The sequence below is a fragment of the Thunnus albacares genome, chromosome 5, assembly GCF_914725855.1.
Source record: "Thunnus albacares chromosome 5, fThuAlb1.1, whole genome shotgun sequence".
Lineage (NCBI taxonomy): Eukaryota > Metazoa > Chordata > Actinopteri > Scombriformes > Scombridae > Thunnus > Thunnus albacares.
The window spans coordinates 6,995,351-7,018,167 of record NC_058110.1 but is presented as its reverse complement, the minus strand read 5'-3'; the positions used below and the strand labels follow the sequence as shown (position 1 = coordinate 7,018,167).

Genomic DNA, 22,817 nt, shown 5'->3' with positions numbered 1-22,817 from the left:
ACTGGGAATGTTCAGTGACATGAAGCCTTTGCAATTTTAACACATCAGATCTCTGAATCCCATCACTGCACTAATGCTCGTTTCAGTAAGAGCATCATCCAAAACAAGGTTGGACCGATGCTGGCCCGTTAATAGGCGCTATATTGGCCAGTTTTGTATGATCAAGGTTCTTTCCTGATCAAATCAGGATTTTGTTGTCATGAAATTGGTAAAATTTGAATTTGCCAAATACTGAGTATCAACACTTTCAGTCAAAAATATCAGCTTTCAAAAAGCTGAACTGGCCAAACCAGAATCCGATAGTCTTCTTCAGCCTTCCCTAACACAACTCAGTGATGTCAACCTGACCAGGAATTGCAAACTCTTTCCATTCTAGTTGAATACAACATAAGAGTCCATCTCCTAATTGCATATAGTGCTGCATCTCCAGAGCATCTTGCCATCAACATTTGAATTCTCTTAGTATTTTGCCTACATTAACCTCTAACTATGTACAGACTTAGCAAGTGGTATTTACAAAGTTTGTCCACAAGGGGGTGATCCAGGCCTGCATGAGGGGTGAGCATGCACTGTGTTGACAGAAAAGTGATATGATATGTAGTGATGTTGGAAAAGTAACATCCTAAACCTCGCTTATGTGGCTGGTGTTGAAATGATATAAATGTGATAAAAAGGTATGAGGCTTGAGTTTTATAGTTAATATAAAAAAGTTCTTTCTCATGTTTTAGCATTCTGCCCCGCTGTTTAGAGCATCTGAAGGATTTCATACCAAAAACACTATAGGCTATACATTGTTTATCTATATTGCTACCATCTGTAGAATATTCACTTTGCCCTGAAAAAAAAACCTTAAGGCTGATAAAAATCAATCAGTATGTTAACACAGCGATGATTCTGTCTTTCAAAATGTAGCCATTTTATGGGTATGTTAACTTTAACAATGATCTCTAATGGATTGTACGATCATGCAAACCATTTCATAAGAGGAGTTTTTAATTGAACAGATACGCTTAGGAATGAAAATCTTGTAGTAATCATTATTTCAAAAAGTTTCACTTTTAGCTTACTTATACTGTTACTGTATTTAGTATGATTAGAAATCACAGTGATGCCTAGAGCTTCAAAAACAATCTCCGTCTTATGATTGTAAGCTTACGCCACACACACCATAAACACCAAGTACACAATATCATCAGACAAACGTTTCCCTGAGGCAACAGCAGGTAGTTGGCTTCTGTCCAACTATCTAGCTCTAACTGTCTTAGCAGCAATCTAACCAGCCGAACAAATATTTTGGATAATCACTATCCATGAAACATGACGTTGTGTTTGCTTATGTCAGTCTACAAACTTCACAGGTCCAAAAAACGAGAAAATCCAACAGAGAAGTGCTTCCCTGCACTAAACCCTCAGTCAGAGCCTGTACACACACCCCCTTGTGGTCCATCAATATTCTCATATACTGTACACACATCACAAAAATAGAAGGGCTCCTCACACACTTGTCAGCGCTTTCTTGTGTGTGTGTATGCGCATTTGTCTTTTGAAAGATGACACATACACACACAACTGAGGAGGAGCCTTCAAATCCTCTACATTATACAACACTCAGAACTATTTGCTTCCATGGAAGCAACCATGTTTCGCTCTCTTAAATATGTGTATGTGTATATGTGTGTGTGTGTGTGTGTGTGTGTGTGTAAACACACACACATACATACATATATACACACATATATACATATATGTGTATATATATGTTTATATATATATATATATATATACATACATATATATATACACATATATATATCTCAGCTTATACATATCATTTAATATTTATATAGCATTATACATACATTCTTGATTTGTGAAATACCCTTTTGTCTTGTGAATGAACAAGGAATTTCAACCGTAGCGACTCTCACCATCAATCCAACCTCCTTTTCTTACTCCACCAGAGGTATTTCTTCCCACCATTCGCAAACTGAAATGTTTCCTACTTTTAACTCGCTTTCCTAACTTCAGCTAACCATCTGAGACCTCTCCTTGAACATACACAGATACAGAGAGCTAAGCAGGAAAACACACCTGCTAGACTCTGATCTTATAAAGTATTTTTAAACCAGTAAGCCAAGTATTTCAGTTACATTATTGTAAGCTTAGCCATGTTGATGTTGAATATATTTGGATATCTTTGCTGTCAACAAACTGTAAATCAACAATAGCTTTTAGCTATTTAACACTAACAAAGTAGCTGTACCTCACAAGTGCCAGCATGGTTAATAAATGTAAATCTGTGTATCTATTCCAATCTGACATTGCAATGATGTGAACATGGAGCAATGTAATAAGGACCATGGTAAAAAGGATGTGGGAGTCACATCCATCCATCACACTGGGAAAACAATGTAAGGAATTTAGCAGTGATGCCCGGTAAGGTGGTGATGAGGAGTTTGTGGATGTGGAGAGATCCGTCTGTTCCAGATGTCAATGAGTCAGGATATCTGCGTGATAATGAAATGTAATACCGTACTGTGTTTGCAAATCCAGAGGTCAAAATATATATATCTGGTTATCCAAGTGCTGCAGAAATCCACAGCATATTCAGGTGTCATATCCATAAATCCAGAGGTCCAGGCATTTGAGTCTTGCTGCTTGAGGTGAGGAGGAAGAGAAGGAGTATGGCAGATGATAAAGAGGTGAAGGTTACTGTCTATCTATCTCATAATCCATCTTTCTCCCACATGTCCAGGGTTGTATCAAGGCTGGGGTTTTCTGGGGGAAAGGCGGTAAGGGTTGGTTAATCATCTTGTGTGTGTTGAGTGTGTGTATGTATGCACACATGCCTCCGCCTCTGCTATGACACCTCGCTGCCAAACACTTCCAGCACCAGAGGGGTGAGCTGCATGCTGTGCTCAGGCTGGAAGGAGAGCGAGCGGTACTGCTTGGAGTGCTCCTCGTTCAGGCTGCGCAGGTCGGCCAGCTTCTGGATCATCTTGGCGTAGAGGAGGCGTCCGCCCGGGTGGTTGACTCGGATGTAGGCCTGCAGCGCCTCTGACAGACGGTCCTGAAGCTGCTCGATGCGGGCGTGGTCCTGGACACCGGGACGATCTGTCATTGGAGGACGGATGGGATGGAGTGTAGGGTGTAGGCAGTGCGCGTATGACCATTATAAGTGAGGTCACAGTATAGAAAGGGTAGAAAAGGGTGAGGTTGAGGTGGGGAGGTGGACGGATGGAAAGAGAAAGAAAACGTCAGTCAGAAGTTTGTCTTCCAAACTGTTGCACAGACAGAATATTTAAAGTTTGCAAATTATAATTGTCGTCTGTAAACATGTTCACTGTTACACTTCATGTAAGAGAAGATACCTTGTCAAACGCACTTTGATAATGAAAAAAGGTCATGTAACATGCACTTTATCATCATATTGACTTGTAATATAAATTTTCTAGAGCAGTTTTTAAGAACAAAAATAAGCACTTTGACATTGTTTTGAATTTTGACTGTGTGTCCACAGGTTTGCAATGCACCACAAATATCGGTTTATGATTGGATAGAGTAGTGTCACTGTTTCAGGGATAAAGCTATCATGTTGTTGGGACACTGAGCCTCAGTACAGTCATAAAATTATTGATATGGGAAAGCAAAAACAAAAAACAGGCCCAGCATTTTATGTATTCCATCACTCCTGTTGTTTTTCTTTTTCTTTATAGGATGATTATTTTGATCTTTAGCCAACAGGTTTCCTAACTTGCTTTGGGTGATTTAAACAGGTTGCTGTGTGAGTCATTGAGTGAGCTGTAGGCTACACAGCTGAATGATTTCATACTGAAGACAACGTCTAAACAAAATCGTATTACCAAGTTATAAGGAAGCATTTTGACAGTGGTCTGATTTGATACTGAGATTTACACAAATTGCTTAAATTGGGTTGAAATGGGTAAAGACACCAGTGTTCCAGTTGACAGTGTTTTTGCAAAGAGTCTCGCTTCTACCTTGGAACTACTCTTAATTTTATTCATTTCAGAGGTGCTTATAACTAAACAGCAGTGGAATAATGTTGTTAAGCACACAGTCTTTGAATGTTTTAGATAGTGAATGGGTCTGTATTATCTATTCTTGAGGTGGCCTTGTTGCTGGATGGCCTCATTCTGTGATTATGTTCATTCACTGTCACTGAAAACTGATAAACATTCATTTCTGACACTGTGCTGCAACTTAACACTTTATGTACTGAATGGAATACTTTGCCATGAAAAGCATGGCTCAGCTGTTAATACACCTACAGTATGAAGACACAAACACACACAAACACACACACACACAAAAACATCGTTAGCAGTACCTGGGGAGAGCAGGCAGATGGCCATGAGCAGTACGTGTTCTTCCTCATGCAGGTTGAGTTTCTTGAGACCAACCTGGAACTTCACCAGTGGCTCCAACAGCTCCAGAGTGTGACCCGCTACACAGGACGACAGAAAAGTACTGTTAATACTGCAGTCCGTTACATTTTCTTGTACTTAGGCTTGATTTATAAATGAAAACACCCTTTATACAGCAGTGGGCTTCAAAGAAAAATTGTTTCTCTCTATGTGTATTTATGCATTGCGGACAGAGAACATTACTTCCTGTCCTGCACGTGTGAGTGAATAAGCACTGAATGTGTGTTTGTGGCTGCTTTATTGCCTCCATGAAAATACCTGAAGTTGAAACCTCATAGTAATGTGCAAGTGTGCGTAGAAAAGCAGTGTGTGGGTGATCCTTGTTATATATAGTGGGGGGTGAAAGCTGCCACGATGAGCATTTTTCTGTCCTTGTGTGTGTGTGTGTGCTTGTGTTCACAGTCACATTTTTTTATCAGTGTGGCACTCTAAATTTAACGGAAACTTCCAGAGCATCGGGTATGCATGAGAGATGAGGAGTGTGTGAATTGAGAGCATGTGTAATCAATAAGCAAGGCCTCTTAAGTGCTGTGTGTGTAGTCATGTGTATCAGAGTCTAAACATGCTGCTCATGTGTTAATGTACAGCAGTTAAAATTCATGACACAGAGCCACTAATCCTGTTTCACTAGTTTCACTGTGGTACGAAGACAGTGAGATGCAACCGACCCTTTGTGACATCATTGATGCAGTATTTGAAGTCAGGTCCTCCACAGCTCCAGGACATGTCCTCAAGACTGAAGGACTGGTTAGAACGCAGCATAATGATCTCAATGGCACTCGACTTCAACAGAGCGATTTGGTCTTCTGCTGTCAGCTCTCTGGAACACACATACAGTCACAGATTCAGTATGAGTTGGTTGTACAGAGACAACAGCAAAGCAGATGGACACTGGAGAAAAAAATGTGAGATCCAAAGGAGTTTGTGGTAAGTTCTGAAATCAATCTGGACTGTTACACATATGATGGTGGGTGTGTACTGATAGCTTGCTACAGCAAATGTCTGTCAAGTTGTCTCCCTTGGCTGTGTGTGGCAAGTAAACACAATCTGTAAAAACACTTAGCAGTTGAAGTGGTGCAAAATAAGTGGGATGAAAATTCACTGAACACACCGGTAAAATGACCACTCCAGATAAAATGTCCCCAGAACATTCTCATTCTCAACACACACACATACCACATTGTTCCATCCTACAACAAGATCCATTTAACAGATAACAGGTATTTATCTGTCAGAAAGTTCTACTTACCCACCTACACATGCAAATGTGTGTGCCTGTGTGTGTGTGTGCGTTCATGAGGGAGCCTGATAAGCGCAGTGTGCACAAGGAATGTATTATTTGGTTACTGTAGCAACAGAGTTTCCAAACCCTGGCTTTGTGTGGCCACAAAAGCACACACACACACACACACACACTGCACATGCAGACATCGTGTGTCTTCAGCAAACCCCACCTCAAACACTCAAGACCCCTATGTTACACCAAATGTTTACTGCACATACACACTGCAAGAAGTGGCGCCTCCTTTCAGTTATCCACCTGTTTGATCTCAATCATTTCTTAGCTATTGTGCTAAACAGAGTGCCCTATCAGTCATAATTTCTTCCGGACAAATTGCACCAGTTTTTCCAAGGAAAACATTTATATAGCTTGAATTACTGAAGTGTTACTCTATATGAGTTATTGATTGAAAGTCGTAATACTTTCAAATAGAAAAGATTGTATTTTCCAAATACTCAGAACTAAGAAATTGTTTAGCAAATAGATAGAGGCAGTGTTGACAATTTTCTCTCAAGAAAATTTGTTGATGCCAAGATCTGAATTTCCTACTCAGAAGGCTGTTGAATGATGAAATTCCTACAGCTTTTATTCACTGAGAAAGTAAGGTGGAAATCAATGAGGGAGCACACATTCAGCTGAACAAGTTAAAGCCCAAGGGTACTGTGGGGGTTGGACATCAGAGCTCAGTTCATCTAAAGGTCCACGATAAGAAAATGTCTAAAACCTTCTAGTCAATGCATAGATCTGTATAGAGCTCCAGGTTGTCATGTTTTTGCAGCATATTATAGATAAACAAAGAAATCTCAGACTCTCATATTCCCATAAAAAAACTAACAACACACATCTCTAAATATTTGAATAATATACCCATGACACACTGCAACAGGGCCAGCATAAGGAATAAATGTATATAAATATAAAGCTATCTGCACATCAACAGTTACTATGTGTTCATCTCTGTGTTTCACAGCATGAATCCAAACACACACATATGCATTATAGCCATATGGCAGATATGTCATCTCTATTCTTTTATTATGTTGTCTCTGTGTGTGCATACATTCATAAACTTATTTCTCAGCTCACTCAGCGTGTGTTTATGAAGCTACAGCCTGTTCCAGCGTATTCTTGGAAGAGCTTGTTTGTTTGGGAGTGATAATAGCATCTCGCCTTATCCAATAACATCCTGCATACACGTAGGCAGCAAAGGCAGCAAATCAATGTGCCCTGCATGTGGGTGGGGAGCTCATTCAGGCAGCTAGCCTTTGTGTACGTGCTACCGGTTGGACGCAGCAAAATTTTACCAGTCAACAAATCATTACCAGAACTCAGTAAAGCAGCAGATAGCTGCAGGAGTAATAAAGTTTAATTTTCAACATGGCCAGTATTTCTGGCACCAAAGGATTATAACATATATTGTTATCCAAGTCAAAGGTCTTTCCACTGACCTACAGGTACAGGTCAGCCTCAGTAGTCTGCTGTGTGTCCAAAGAATTTCGATGTACAAGTACAATCACAGAATTAAACGAGGGCTGGAACTAACAGTTATTTTCCTTATCCATCATCCATCTGCCAATATTCTGTCAACTAATGGAACAATCCTTCTGTCTGAAAAATGTCAGAAATTTGTGAAAAATGTCCATAACCAAATGGCAAGAGCCAAATGTGATATTTAAATAGCTTGTTTTGTCTAATCAACATTGCAGAGCTAAAATTTATTACAGTTATTATCATACAAGACAAACAATAGCAGCCACACAGCAATGCATGCTGCTACCCTGTTCTGATACCTCAAAATCTACCTATACTAAACTATTATTGCAGTGCATTTAGTTTGTACCTGAAGCCTGGGATCATCTTGGCAAACCCTATGACCTTCTGGATGCTGTAGGAGACCAGGTCAGCCAGGTGGGGCAGCATGGAAAGCTTTGTGTCCTCCTCACTGGAGTCTGGACTACTAGCACCGTCCTGGTACATCATTAACAGGTTGCTGAAGTTCATCTTGGTGTCCACCGACTCTGTTTGAGGAGGGGATTAGGAGACAAGAAAAGGGCAGAGGAGGAAAGCAAGCAGAGGGGAGGGGCAGAGTAAGTAAGTGATTAAAAGGAAGCATTTTAAACATACAGAAATAGCAAAGAGCCGGTGAGAGGTTTACCCTATGAAAACGGGCCTCCCGTGGGCGGCTCTGAACTGGCTTGTTGTTTGCATAATCCTGTTTAAATTGATCTAAAATAAAAACCATAATAGCTAGAGCATTCATTCTTTTGGCAGCTGAAAGCTAAGGCTTCTGTCTTTTGTATCATCATGTTGTATGCTTGTGTCGCAAGCTGATGACGACACTATGTTAAGTTATGTGTGGTGCGAAACATGGTAACAACTCCGGAGGAGCAGAGAGGAAGGTTGATAGTTCATGTCAGAGAGAGAATGAGAGAAACAGGACAGTAGTTTTGAGCATTGTTTCTGTCAGTGTATTTTTGAGCACATAAGTGTCTTTTTTTTTTTTTTTTGTCTTGACGGCGAGGAAAAGACTTGTTTGATGCTAATAGGTGAACTGTGATCCAACTTTTTTGTGGCTGTGGTGTGTGTGTGTGCAGAAGGCAGAGAGTTCCTGCTTGGGAAAGGATTATATTTTCAATTTGATGTTATTTCTATTCTATTTTTTTTATATCAGTTTCATTCATTTTTGTTTTAGCCCCACTGGAGATGAAGGAGTAACAGAGGACCACCCAGAGGCACAGCACCCGAGCACTTCAAAACAGAGGATACAGCGTCTGCCACCATCTTTCACAACACCCTGTGAGCATCAGCAGACAACACTACCCCTTTTCAAGGTCAGGGTAGGTTAGAGTTGTACAGATTTTAGGGATATGAAGCATTTTAAGATAATCTAGGATGAAGATGAAATGGTCAAAATGCCTTTGCGCGTATGTGAGTGTTAAGAAATATTCTGTTCATGTTTTACATTCATAATTTTTTGGATCAATATGATTTGCATGTTTATTTAGTAAAATTTGATGGGAAAAAAAATATACACCATTTCAATTATGGTTTATGGACTTACATAACCTTTTAGCTTAGGTTGTATAGATTTTCAAGGATATGAAGCATTTGAAGACACTCAAAAAAAATGACAATAACAACAAGCAAAAATACCAGTGTAGGCATTGGCAGACCATTTCTATATATAGAAAAACAAGGTAAGACAGCAGGAAGAAACCACAGCCATGACTACTGAATCTTAAGTGTATACAGTTTGTATGTAGTACTTTAAGAAAGCAAAACTAAACATTAAAAACACCCTATTTCAAATTTAACATCACTAATTTCTTTACTAGCATTCCCATTAGCTTCTACCTTGGTGACAACTCCTCCTTGGGTCGACTCACAACTGTTATTAAGCTGAAGTTTTGAATATAAAATAAGCAACATAAGAAAAAGGAAACTAAATCTACATTAAAACCAAATTTAGATGAGTACAAATATTAATAACATGGTGAAACTAATTTTTTTGTATGAAACTCATTTTAAAAGCATTTAAATGACATTTTCAGACCTGAGAATATGATGCTCTGCTCCGCATTAAACAGCATTTAAAGAAAGGAACAAATGTTTTTCCTATTTCAAATTGCACTCATCGCTCCCCTCATCTTGGCATGTTGGTGCAAACTAACACTCAAAGTTGGATATCTGACTCAACCTTTTCAATACTAACTAAGAGCAGCAACAAGGATGTGCACTACTGTTACTTCTACTGTAGAAAGATAAATACACAAATATCTTAGCAATTCATACAAAATGAAGCAGCAATTTATTATTATGTCATGAGTTCCTGTATGCATGTTTCTGAATTGAGGAACCTTGCTGAGAAAAGAGTGGAAGAGTGAATGTTAAATGACAGCAGAGGCAAACAGTGGGTGTAGAGTTACTGCTTATTTTTGCTTGTGTTTTTAAATTAATAGATCTCTTCATGGTTATGTTCTTGGTCGAATTAACCTTGAAGCATGAAAGGGAACAAGGATGGTAGGAGAAGGTCTTGTTTGTGCAGCTCACCAGGTGAGTGGTTGAATGAGTCAGAGGAGGCATCAGACAAAGAGTGAAGGGAGGCGGCTCTGCTGGCACTGCGTGTTACTGGGCCTTCACGCACTGGAGGCTGCAAACACACAGAGAGAAATTCAGACATTAATATCCTCACTGTAGTAAATTCACAACTCAGTGCACTGCTAGGCTCCTTCAGGGTGGTGAAGAATCAAATAATGTACAAGTGCAAATAATCACCACACCAGGAGACTGTTTCAACAAGCAGAGTTAGCAAGTTACCAGGAAATCTCTGCTGAGTAAAACCTGGAAGTGTTCTTTTTTTACTCTACTACTCCTCTTTTTTTTTCTTTGAGTAATCCTGCTCTGTGAAACAAGCTCTAGAATTAAGAACTTCACTTACTGTTTTAGTAGGCTACATAAAGGTTGTCAGCAAACCTAATGAAATGCACAAATGCACTATTTAAACATTTGTAACCTTCTAGCAAAATAACATAAATTTTGTAATCCGAATGTGTGTGGGTTTATTTGTATGTTTAAACAAAGATCAATGTAATGTAGCTATGACAATAATATCATGTAGCTATATCAATGTCTGTTTTTAATGAAAATATCAATTTATCACCTCTGCTAAGACCTTATTAAGTCTGCATCCATGTTATTTATCTTTAAGACAACCGTTACTGATCATTTACACAGCACATTTTTTTTTAGGATTAATTGACTATCTAATTTTGTTAGGTTCACATTCAGTTCAAAGTGACAGCCACAACTTAATATCCGAGGGAAAAAAAAGCTGTATTTTGAGTGTGGTTGTGGCTGTCTGCACAGTGTGTGCTAGAATCCCACTTGACACCAATAAATCACAGAGAGAGGGAGAAGTGTTGGGAGACTTTCTCAGACGTTCCATTCCAATCTGTATCCTCCATCTCATTTACTGGAAGACCCAATTGTTGTGGTCGTTAGAGAGAACGCCGTCTAAAAGGATCAAGTTCGTGACGTGAAGGAAGAAAATACGACGCCTCTGGCGGGTGTTTAAATGCCTTTGGTGACTCGTGTTACTGGTGTCAAGTATATTGAAAACACACACAGGCAGTGGTAGCTGACGTGTTGGTCTGAAGTAAATATGACTGTGGTTACAGACATTATTTACAGCTATCTCAAGATCAAAGGGGTGGTGCTGACTCTCATTACTTGTACATACACATTGAAGTCCCTGCACTTCTCCACAAACGCACTACACATATGTTGAAATACCACTCATTCATAAATCTGGCTGTCACTACCAATTCTAGCAGTGTGTACAGTGTGTGATTCATGTGATCGGGGTAAAATTTACCCGTGGCGGTTTTTCAGTTGTACGTTACTATGTTTTAATAAAATATTCATGTCGCCTAGACTGACTTTTCCTAAAATAATGTTGTACAGCACCCCCTATTGTTAAAAGTAGTGAAGATGAAACCACATTAAAAACACATGCATTTATACCTATAACCTCAACCGGGTAAAAGTTACCCGTATATGAAATGCATTTATTTTCAAGTGGTTTATGTTTAAACCGTCTAAGTTGCTAGACAATGGCATTCGCTGGAGTGCGTGATCTGACAACTATGTCAAGTCATAATTAAATTATAAAAAAAGCAGAGGAGAATGACCTGTAATGACCTGTGTGGTAAAAATGCAAAGTCAAGATGCTGAATGTCTGCTCAAAGTGTGTTTTAGGGACACGTAGTGTTCAAATGAAGATGATTCAGCCTACTTACAAACATTCATTGTGTAAAACTTATTTTTAGTTCATTGATCATTCATTCATTTTTGTTTTGCCATATTATTGTTTATTGTTTATAGGCTATTTAGCCTAACTTGCCCGTTGTCTTACTCTGTTTTATTAATGGAACCAAAAATGAAATAAATATTTATAATATTAAATATGATATTATAAATAAAAAATATCTAATGGTTACCTCAAGTTTCTTGGTGATGTTCTCTTATTCACACATTGTTGAAATACCTAAATTAATAATTGATTAGGTGAAATTGTGTGCTTGACTTTGTCATGGTGATTTTGTTGCAACATTAAATCACCCATAAGTGCGGTGGCTGTTTATTGTTATTGTGGCTCATTATTTAGCGGTTTTTAGGCTACTTTGGTAATTTAAATAACATGGTTTATCTCATTATGTGATGAATATTATTCTATAACAATGTCACACCACCCAAATATGCAGATATTTCCTTCTAATACACATTTTCAGTGTCATTTTAGACTGATTTATACTGGCGGCCTGCAAAGCGATTAGTGCTCTTAAAGTTACTTATAAATTGTAAAACAAGAGGACCAAAACGCAGGTGATGATTAAACAAACTCATTTCCTGACTTTAATGCAATGACAGAGTAAATTTTTTAGTATTAGAAATGTGGTGGCCAGGCGCAGGGGTACATTTTTACCAGTTGGCGGTTTTAGGTATACAGCAATATAGCGACCCCTGGAGGTTCTAGTCTTCAGTGAAGATACAACAGGATACCACACTAAAGAACATAGTGAAGCCTTTTTTGGTGTTCTAGCTATAATTGTAGCCTACTTTAGCCAATTACAGTCATGGGTACAAACTTAAAGAGAGAATGCCAAGGCTTGTAGTGTTGTGGTAAACCACAGCAGATGTTATCCTATTATTAAGTTTTTTGTTTAAACATCAGTTGTTTAAGACACAGAAACCCATTTTAGTTTACACAGGTTTCTGTATCAGATTTTTACTAGACAATTTAGCGCTATTGCTTGATACCATGCATCAGGAGACCCTCCCTCTGTAACATCAAAACCTACTCCACCCATATTCATAATGAAGAACACAGTGATTTTGTGCCAATGATAATGAGAGCGTGGATTTGGTAAAGGAAGAAACTTTGTACTTGACTAACCCTAAAGCGAGAGAAGTCAGAATAGGAGGCATCGTAGGTCTTGTGGTGAGCTTCCACCAGGCTGGAGATGATGCGAGCCTGCTCATCATTCAGCCGTGGCCTCATTGCCTCCCTGGCTGCCTCCTCCTCCTTCCTCTTCAATATCATTTCCTTCTTTCTCTGAACCTCCTCATCTGTCAGGATGACTGGAATACAAAATAAGAGAGACAATAGAGAGACAATATATTAAAATATCTTGACATAAACGGACAAAAAATCTCAGCAGCATAAACATTCACAAATACTAATAGAAAGTGATGAAAGAATGAAAGATACAAACACAAGAAAATCATGTAATTTGTGTTTACAATCAACACAACAAACCACATGCCATAAACTGTTCATCCATCACTATGTGTTCAACATATGAATGACTTGTATTAGTATCAATGCAAACATTGAAAATCTGTATTTTGAAATGAGAATTTTTAACTAGTTTGAATCCATCAAAAAAGAACCAAAAGGAAGAAAGTTGAAAACAAGTCTTAGATTTAATCAAGAGGTAACTCCATTATCAGTCCAAGTATCACTCGATTGTAATTGATCTGGGCTCTGCTCACTGTTTCTAATTTAGTGAAAGTAAACACATGCACAGGTCCACACACTTAGTGCCACATAGTCTAGTGACACCACACTCACAGTACACAAACAGAAAAACTTCAGGAGATAATTTTTCACTTCATTTTAGCAGGTAATTTGGGCCAAAATAAATAAATGGATTGCATAATGAGGCCCAAGAATAAAAGAGTACAAAATGAAGTTGTGACCAATAACAAAAGCTAAGTAGTTCTTCTGTTGTACCTCAATGACACTTATGTTTTAAAAAGGGATGTTACAGTTTGCTTTCAACACTAAGTGAAGGAGCTGTAATGTAAGCTACAAATATTTTTCCATCCCAGGTTACATGAACCATACATTTCTTCAGGTAGGCACACAGAAAAGACCTGTCATGTCTGCTGTTTTTTCATATGGCTGATGCAGCGGGTGTTGGATGTTTAAGTGCCTTTTGCCTTATTCATGCTGCAGGAGTAGAGACTGCATCATAGAGTGAGGATGGTAGAATGGATTAGACATACTGTTTATAGTGACTTTTTTTTGAGATCCACTCATGTTTTGACAACATGAGTGGATCTTTTAGGAATTGCATGCCACTTCCACACATCCTAGAGCATTAAATTGCTCCATAATCTTATATTCGCAACACTTGTTCTTCATTACAGATTGCAACAGATTAACATAAATTTCTATTGTATACTGACATAAAGAATGAATACTGTGCATTTAAGTACAGTACTTATATATTTGACTCTGACTCTGTTGGCCATAATAAAACATATTGTATTTTGAGATAAAATGTGTTTTGTTCTTGCATTTTTTCAAACTGGCTCCCTAACAATGCTTAAAAATGTCTGCATCTTTTAAAAAAACAACAACAACAATAAAAATCAACTTTCTGCAACGTTAGCTAACCTCACTGGCATTTCCTGAAGTGGCATTACAGTAAAGGCCTACCACTGCCTCCACATAAAAACGCCTGTAATTGTGAGGTTTATCCAGGAGGTAGTGTCAACAAGTCCTATAGCTTCACACATCAATATTAGCTTGTTGCAGCAAATAACAGAACAGAACCCTGCTGTCAAAACACTGTGTGACTGACAGAATGACTGCAGCCAAGCGGTGATAAATAAGGCACTCTTATGCACTTGAGTTCTGGAAGTTCTGCTGCAGTGGGGCGCCATGCGTGAATGAATATAGCAGCACTCAGTCGCATTAGCAACAGCACCTCAGTCTATTGGCCTTTTAAAATTTTAATTTTGACTCATAGTGCAGAGTCTCTTTAATAGCTGGTATCTCAGAGCCCTCAGAGATCTACCCAACCCTTAACTGAACAGCTGCCATTGCTCTGACTGCTCCAAATCACACTGGTATGGGGAGGCTATTTTCAACAGTCAGACGGGCATAACACCATTGTATTCTGTATACTATTATGATTCAGTTAAATATGAGAACTACACACAATACCTGCAGCACAATATTTTTCTTTTAAAAGTTAGATATCTCTTAGTAGAAGAGAGGTTGAAGGACCAACATCTGGATGTTTGTTGCAGAGAGGCTATTGAAGGTGTGAAACAGGAAACCTTGGATTACAAGTAGAGCCTGAAGAGATTTTATAAAATGAAAAACAGGAGGCACAAATGTTCACTGTGAGGATGTGACATCTGTAATGAGGTGGTCTGGAAAAATCTTTTTGTGTTACATTTCTTACTACTACTCCTATTCTGTAAATAGAGCCAGTTTTACTTAGACTGAAACACATTTTAAGACTATATCACTGTCACTGTTTTAATGAAGTTATATAACATCATACATATCATAGCGTGGTTTCCTGGAGTATGCAGGTGGGGCCTCATGCATCTGCTTAGGACTTAAATAAAAAGAAAAAAAATGCAAATCATGTATGTACTATATGTGTCTGTAATTTTAAAAGAACAAACTGAACGAACACACCCACTAGCATACACTGTATATGTGAAAATTTCACATACTGTTTGCACTAGTCACTAATGCATGCAGTACATTGTATTCAGGTGTGTTTGTTTACTATATGCTTCAGAGCATGACGTTTCTGTTAAGCCCGGAGAAAGAAGCAGTGAGTGTGTTATGTCATCAGCATTACACTGCTGACAACAATAGGAACACATTGCAAGCTTCCCAGCACACACAGAAAATTATACAGAGAATAAAGAGATAATAACACACCAGGCAAATGGCACAGAATACATTTAGAGCAAATATTTACTACCGAACCAAAAAAAAGATATTTGCTACACATTTCATATCATGACTGCAACAAGTTAATTACACATGGCTTTTCTTCTTCATAATGTGGCACCCTAATAATAGCACGCAGGGAACAAAGAAATGGCCCAATTCAATAACATTACAGACAATTAACTACTTCAGTGGTATTTTACAGTTATTCTTGTCATGCAGGTCTGGAACCTGGCTCTGTGGGTCACTGTAGTCACTGCTGGAGTAATGTGCTGACCCCTGAATGCCTCGGCCCATATTATCCTTTTGACTCTGCCACACTGACCGATTACCCATGAAGCGCTAAACTGTGCAGACCGACTGACAGACAGCACGACTGCCAGACAGACTGCGGTTGCCAAAAAGAGACAGGCCCAGAGCCATGAGGTCACAAAGCACGCAGATACGATGGTAAGTCTGACAGCCTGGCAGCTACAGAAAAACTGTCTCACTATTCATATTTTATAGACATCAAATTTAGCTTCATCAGATGATGCTATTTGTTTAGGTTTATGGGTCTGGGGTTTCCCATTTTACAGAGATAGAGACCTTGTTTATGTAGCCTAAATACGAGCTAAGTGCTCTCATATCCTTACACTATTACTTTTTCAAAGTTTGAACAACTTGATCTCAATTAGCCGTTTTTATGATACAGTAATATCTTAAACGGCAAATTCTGGTTTACCTGAAACCTCCTAGTACTCTTCGTCTGTGAATATGTTATCAAGTGGCAAGCAACATCTTTTAGCTAGTTTTTGTATGCAATGGTCAGCACATACTGTATTTGGATCAAAGGGATAAATAAACCAAATAAATACATACTTCCTTCACAGTAACTGTTCATTTAAGAGACCAATGAGTTAGCATGGATGACTAAATGAAATAGTGCTCAGATCATGCTCTTCATACTAAATACTGGTTGTTTTCCTGGAGGCTGTAGGCTGTAAACAACTATATTTGAAGTAGATTTTCAGTGATTGCACCCTGGATTGCAACCACAGAAGTGGCGTTACATAACCGCATGATGTGGTGATGCAGACAACAACAACAACAACAGTTTGGCTACACAGGCTTAAAAAGGCAGCTGAATGAATTGGACTGCTTAGCTAACCAAAGGATTTACTTGGCTTTCATCTCTTTTAACCCACCGTCATTAATTAGGCTTTGGCTGCTCTCCAATGTCCATCCAGTCCCATGCCAAGAGCAGACTGCCTAGAACCACTCCTTGTGGTGAGGACATCCAAGTATGCAGCACGAAAACCAATCATGAATAGGCACAGTTTGGTCAAAGTTTGGCACAGGCCGTCAAAGCAACTATTCTAAGTCCGGGACATGATTGAACCAGTCAGTCTCCAGCCAATTTTGAGCCCTGGATGGCATCATTAAGGCAGGAGTCCACAAAAAACAACAGACCATCAAAGGAACATCTTGACCACCCCACAGCACTTGGCAGACACAGAGTAGTTTACCAAAAGAAAGTTTGCTGTTTGGAAAGCGACTGATTGAATGTGGTGATGTGGTGCCCTGCATGGCAGAGAGGAGCAAAGAAAGAAAGAAAGAAAGGAAGAAACAGACAAACAGTGAAGGGGTGGTGAGAGGGTGTTGATAAAAAATAAGGGTTTGGTCAGCACCAGTAATGCCAGAGACACTGGCAAAGAGGGAAAGTTGTGGAGGCCCAAGGTTCACAGCAGGCTTACTCATTAAAAGGCCGGCCGACCAGCTAAACACATTGGAGGGTGCTTACTCAGATTTGGTGATTTGGTGTCTGGCTGGATTTGGTGTGTGGCCAATATTTTTCCACTATTGCTCCGGGGGTGTGATCTTCAAGAAGTAAATTTAGGTCAGTCAGGCGTCAGGGTGTCCACACATACTGAGTGTGATGCAAAATGGCTTATCAACAGATCACCATGGAAATGTGCGTGTTGCCAGGATGATGTGGGGTATAAACATTAGGTGAAACTAGATTGTGTCTATTCAGTTTTTTTGGTGTGATAAAATTGAAAAAACCTCTTTAATTTATGTAGGCTTTAGTCTAACCAGTAATGCACCTGCTTCTTATGAATAAATACTTCAGGATCCTTCTTCATGTGCAATTAATTTGCTGCTAAAAGCTTTGTTTTTGGATGCACATACACCTATCTCTGACATGTTTTGGTCCATCTAACTACAATTTGAACATCTGGCACTTCTGGTAATTCAGGTGTAAAGGTTGTTAGAGAGACAGAATACAAAAGACTCAGAGAGAATGAAGAATATGAATGAGGGAGGCAAATGGAGGGCAGCACTGCAGGAGACGCTTTGCCACTGAAAGACACTGAGTGCGGGAATTCAATCATCTAAAGGCTGAAACATTTCAGAAACCCTCCTGTGATTCTAATCCTGTTAGATACACACCCACACAAACATAGAAACATAGCAAGCATGCAAATACACTCACACACACAATTGGGGGGGTATTTTCCTGGCATCTCTCTAACCTTTGTCAAACAAGGACAGCGTAGGGGTGTTTACTCTGCACTCAGCTGGCACAACTCACAGAAGACACACACACACACACACACACATACACACACACACACACACACAGCTCTAATCTGAATGCTTCTGAAGCTTAGACAATGCTGCAAATATAAAGAGAGGACAGCGTATGAGTACTACTAGAAATATTAGGTCCACTAATACTAGATATACTAGTATACTACTAATAGCCATGGATTATTTGTTTAGTCTTATCAACTGTACATTAGGAAATTTTAATGAAAATGTAATCTCTTTCAAGAAGCCACTCGGAAACAATGATATAAATCTTTTTCTAATTATTCTGTTTTAAGCAAAGTCTTTTAAAAAAAAGTTGCAGTATTTTAGTATGAGTACACATATGCCACCAGTGTCAAAAGATACTGTACTACAATTAAAATACAATATACATTTCTTCAGGATACAGACAAAAGTCCCTTTCCAAGCTTGCTGCATCTGTCAGTGCAGTCAAAAGATTCATACCAAGACTGCTTTTATTAAACACACAAATAAGTGACTGTTTTCCATGAAAACAACATGTCAGTAGTCTGTCATATGAGCAACTTAAACCAGTCACAGGACCAAAGGCATACTCCTCAATGACAAACATAAACAACAACATATGCAAAGACATGTGTCTTATTTATCAGCATCACATGCTGGTATGTATGTGTATCAGGGATGGACAAAAAATCGATTCATATAAGAGTCGCGATTCTATATCTGCCAATTCAGAATTGATTCAGAAATTCCAAGAATCGTTTCACATTTTTCAGTCTTGCCACAACGCTGTTTTCCATTTTTTCCTGACATAAGTTAGCTCGCTAAATCCCATAGATGGTGCAATGATGTCACGCGGGTTTTCACCCAGGCCCAACTCTGGGGGCAAGAAGGAAGTGAAGTGTATGTCATGGAGAGACCACGAGCAATGGAGCACTTGACAGAAAACAAATACAACCTGCTCAATCAGCAATGAAGGCAATCATTTGAACATATTTTGGATTTTACTATCTCGAAGGGAAGAAGGAGCTTGACAAGACTAATGCCATTATCAGGTGTTGCAGCGCACCTCCACAGGTTTGTGCGGTTGTGGGCTTATTTATTTGTAACAGTCAGAAAATAATGTTTTATTGATCTGATTCACCAGCTTCCTCACTAACGTTACCACCGCTCCCTCTCCTCATCCACTCTAGCTCGCTCGTCCACTGCTTCTCTCGCTCTCTGTCGTATTTTTTTAAATGAGTCGGGAAGCTGTCTGCAAAGCCTAACTTTACTTTTTAAACAAACGAAAATAAATGTCCTCCCGTCTTTCTAGTACTGTTTTTGTCCTCCCTCATCGGAGGGTTGTACAGCATTACAGGTTGCATTTCTCCAAAAGTTGATTAAGGTTCAACTTTCTCACTACTGCCCCCACCCCCGCAGCTTAACGCACAACCATCTGCTGCTAGCTGGTTACCTGATGATTGGAATGAGAAAGTCATTTTCTCTCAGTAAAAAACCTAGTCTCCTTGGAGCTTATGACAAACTGCCAAAAACGAACCAACGAGATGCAGCAGTGACACAAGTGTTTGAAACAACAGTTCTGTATATTGAAACAGTCAATAAAATTCAGTAAATAGCCAAACTGCCCGTTTCATTACTTTATATTCATGTAATAAATATACAAATGTCTAAGATAGTTCTCTGCATGAGAAATTAAGAAACAGAAACTAAATCGGTTATAATAATCATCTGCTTATAGTGATCAATTTGACCAATCTAATCAATTTTCTTGTTTGCACTTTGCAGCTAAATGTAACGGGCAGCTATTGTTTATTTGATTTTGTTATTTGAAGTATGAATTTAAGTTATTATTTGGTTTTGCACTAAGCAGTTTATCTTTGCAATCATTTTTATTTTTGTGATAAGTATTCATTTGACCCTTTGTCTCAGGGCCGCTTTGGTTTCCTGTTTCCTGGACTGAAGGAAAAAAAATCTTAAGCAGGTTGACATTGAGTAGCAAATGTTTACATTTGATTCAGTGATCTTTTTTATTTGAGACCTATTAAAGTGTCTACTGCAGTCAAATGGAAAGAGTAACTCAAAACATCAATCTAGAATCAAATCTATGAATGTATTGAGAATTGATTTAGAATTGCAAATCAAATCTATTTTGAATCTCGAATCGTTTTGAATCACGAATCGATTGTGAATCGAATCGTGATCCCAAGAATGGGAATTGAATCGAATCGTGAGATTTCCTGAATTGTGCACCCCTAATGTGTATGTGCTCTATGTTCAGACCAAACTCCAGCTGAGAAAAAAAACACACTACAGTTATTGTGAGGCTTTCAGCTTCCCACCAATCAATGCTCACTGCCACACCTTCATCCTGGCCTAAGCATGTATTGTAGCATGTAGTATGTAGTAATTACTTGAGCACATTAGCTGTGTTATTTTATCCACACAATCAAACTCACTCACAGAACAAAACAAGGATGCACATACACAAAGCAGACACAATGATATGGATACACAGGCTTTTTCCTGGCTCAACCATGACCTATTGAACCTAAACTTGATTTATATATGTTTCCTAGGAAAAAAGAATGTCACCCGGGCCAGGTCATGAGCAAATGCACAAGACCTAATCTACACACAGTGAGTGGAAATGAACTTTTAGTACTTAACTCACTTCAAATTAAATCCATGTGTCTATACATTCTAAAGGTTGACATGTTTTTTTGTGTCTAATGACGCATGATTTATGTGGAATGATCCACATGTTGTAAGTACAACATTTGCAGTTAACATTCTACAACAAATAACAAAAATAAACATTTTAGAAATAAAATTTGTTCAAGTCTAATTTTTTTTTTTTACTTTATTTTTATTTAAAGTTTTCTGATTTTTGCAGACAGTAACACAACATATAGAAATTTTTGAAAATTCATCACCAACAATGGTTTTATACAATAACAAACATGCCCATTTTTCATAAATCAAATCATACATTCTATACGGTAAGCGTATAGCTCTTTCTTGTGTTCGTTATTGATTATATGTGACCACTGTTCATTTTGTCCAGTTGGAGGATATGAGCTGCTTGCTCTATTGCTACTAAATCTATATACTCTTAGAACCAGTTAGACACACTGTAACTGTTCATCTTCTGTATTTTCCAGTTCATCAAGACTATCTTACAGCTATTACATGCAGATGTAATAATAATAATTTGATTTTACATTCTATAGTTGTTTTCATAGTAAACATACTGCTGGTTGAAGGGAATGTGTACATTTAATATGGATGAAAGTAAAAGAATTACATCTTTAATAACCACTTTACATCAGGGCAAAGCCATATCAAGTGCATGAGTCTGCCAAAATCACCACAGCCATGCCAGCAAATTTCTGAAATAATCTGATTAATTTCCTTTATTCTACATGGTGGTTTTACTAGAATGATTAACAAGATTGCATGCATCCAGTAGATACCACTGTCTCCAAAAGTGATGTGCACTGCATAAACTGAAGCTGTTGAGAGTACCAGGATATAAATGACCAGTTTAATGTGAATGAGAGCACAGATGTATGCATGCTTATTTTAAAGCTGCCTTGTGCTTGTTGCACAAGATTTAATGAATGTAACCCGTGGATATGTAGCATGTAACATTTTGACTCAAATTAGACACCAAACACATACAGTACCTGCATTCTTCAGACGAGTGCAACAGGAGTTAATTATGTGAATTATGCTTTTAATGTCAAACGCTAATTAGCTACTGTATCATTCTGCTATATTTCTTTTCAGCCTGATTCAACCTTTGCAATTACAGTGAGCACTGATGCAGGATTCTTTATTTTAAGTTTATTATTACAGAAATGCTCAGCTTTTGTATAAGCTGTACAGAGTACATAGACAAAGTAGCGATATTAGGCAGGGCGCCTATAATTCTCTACAGTAAGTGCAGTGGCCTTCCTTCACCCCATGAACCTGTATACTGGCTGTGAGAAACAAAGAAACAAACTAATTTATACTGATAAGAGTCTCTCTCTCCTCCCGCTTGCTTTGCTCTCATCTCTTCTCAATGAAGTACAGACACTCCAGTGTCACGGGGCTATTTGTGGTTAACATGGTTGTTTTCAGTCTGAACCCATCATCTCTGTTTCACACACACACACCCATACACAAACACACACACACACACAAACACATACACTAACACACACACACACAAGCACACAGTCTATTTGTGAATGAAATGTGGGCCAGACCATTGTGTGTCTCTTTGAAGACAGAGAGCCATTGTTGAAAAGGACTTTAACCCACAGCTTCCTTCCCTCTCTCTCATTCCCTTCTTGTCATCTAAAACTTGACATGGCTAGGATGATGCAGTGCTCCCACTGGTGGGTTAGTTTGCTGAAACTGACTTGCAACCCTGCTATGAGAGAAAAATGGTACTTCCTCACTATTTTACAATGAAAAAAGAGGCATGCAGGGCTGCTTATGTAATAACTACTGGATAATGTGATTTGTCAACATACAAAAGAAAGTCCCCCCTCTATGTTAGTTATTATGAACCAGTTGTGACAACGTGTCATTTTGTGTTAACAAAGGGTGAAGTGATGTCTCATTCTCCCTTCAGAGGCCTTTCTACTCGTATTACTCCCTGGTACTGTATGAATAACCAACAGGATTAAGAGCAAAGGATTGTCAAACAGCCTTTCAAGCAAATAAGACAATGTAATTTCAACCAAATGTTTTCAATTAACATCTAAACTGCAGT

The 22,817-nt window shown here is 38.6% G+C and overlaps 1 protein-coding gene across 1 annotated transcript in view; it reads right to left on the bottom strand.

The window, feature by feature from the left end:
* Positions 1–1,816: 1,816 nt before the first annotated feature.
* The window catches only part of LOC122982948 (vitamin D3 receptor A), an 87,477-nt gene continuing 66,476 nt past the window's right edge, over positions 1,817–22,817 (bottom strand). The window contains exons 5-10 of the mRNA XM_044352593.1: positions 12,683–12,867; positions 9,778–9,877; positions 7,568–7,745; positions 5,114–5,265; positions 4,349–4,465; positions 1,817–3,114 (exon numbers count right to left, since the gene is read on the bottom strand). Of these exons, the coding sequence (XP_044208528.1) occupies positions 2,861–3,114; positions 4,349–4,465; positions 5,114–5,265; positions 7,568–7,745; positions 9,778–9,877; positions 12,683–12,867 (986 nt within the window). The 3' untranslated portion in view covers positions 1,817–2,860. The remainder of the gene's footprint in view (positions 3,115–4,348; positions 4,466–5,113; positions 5,266–7,567; positions 7,746–9,777; positions 9,878–12,682; positions 12,868–22,817) is intronic.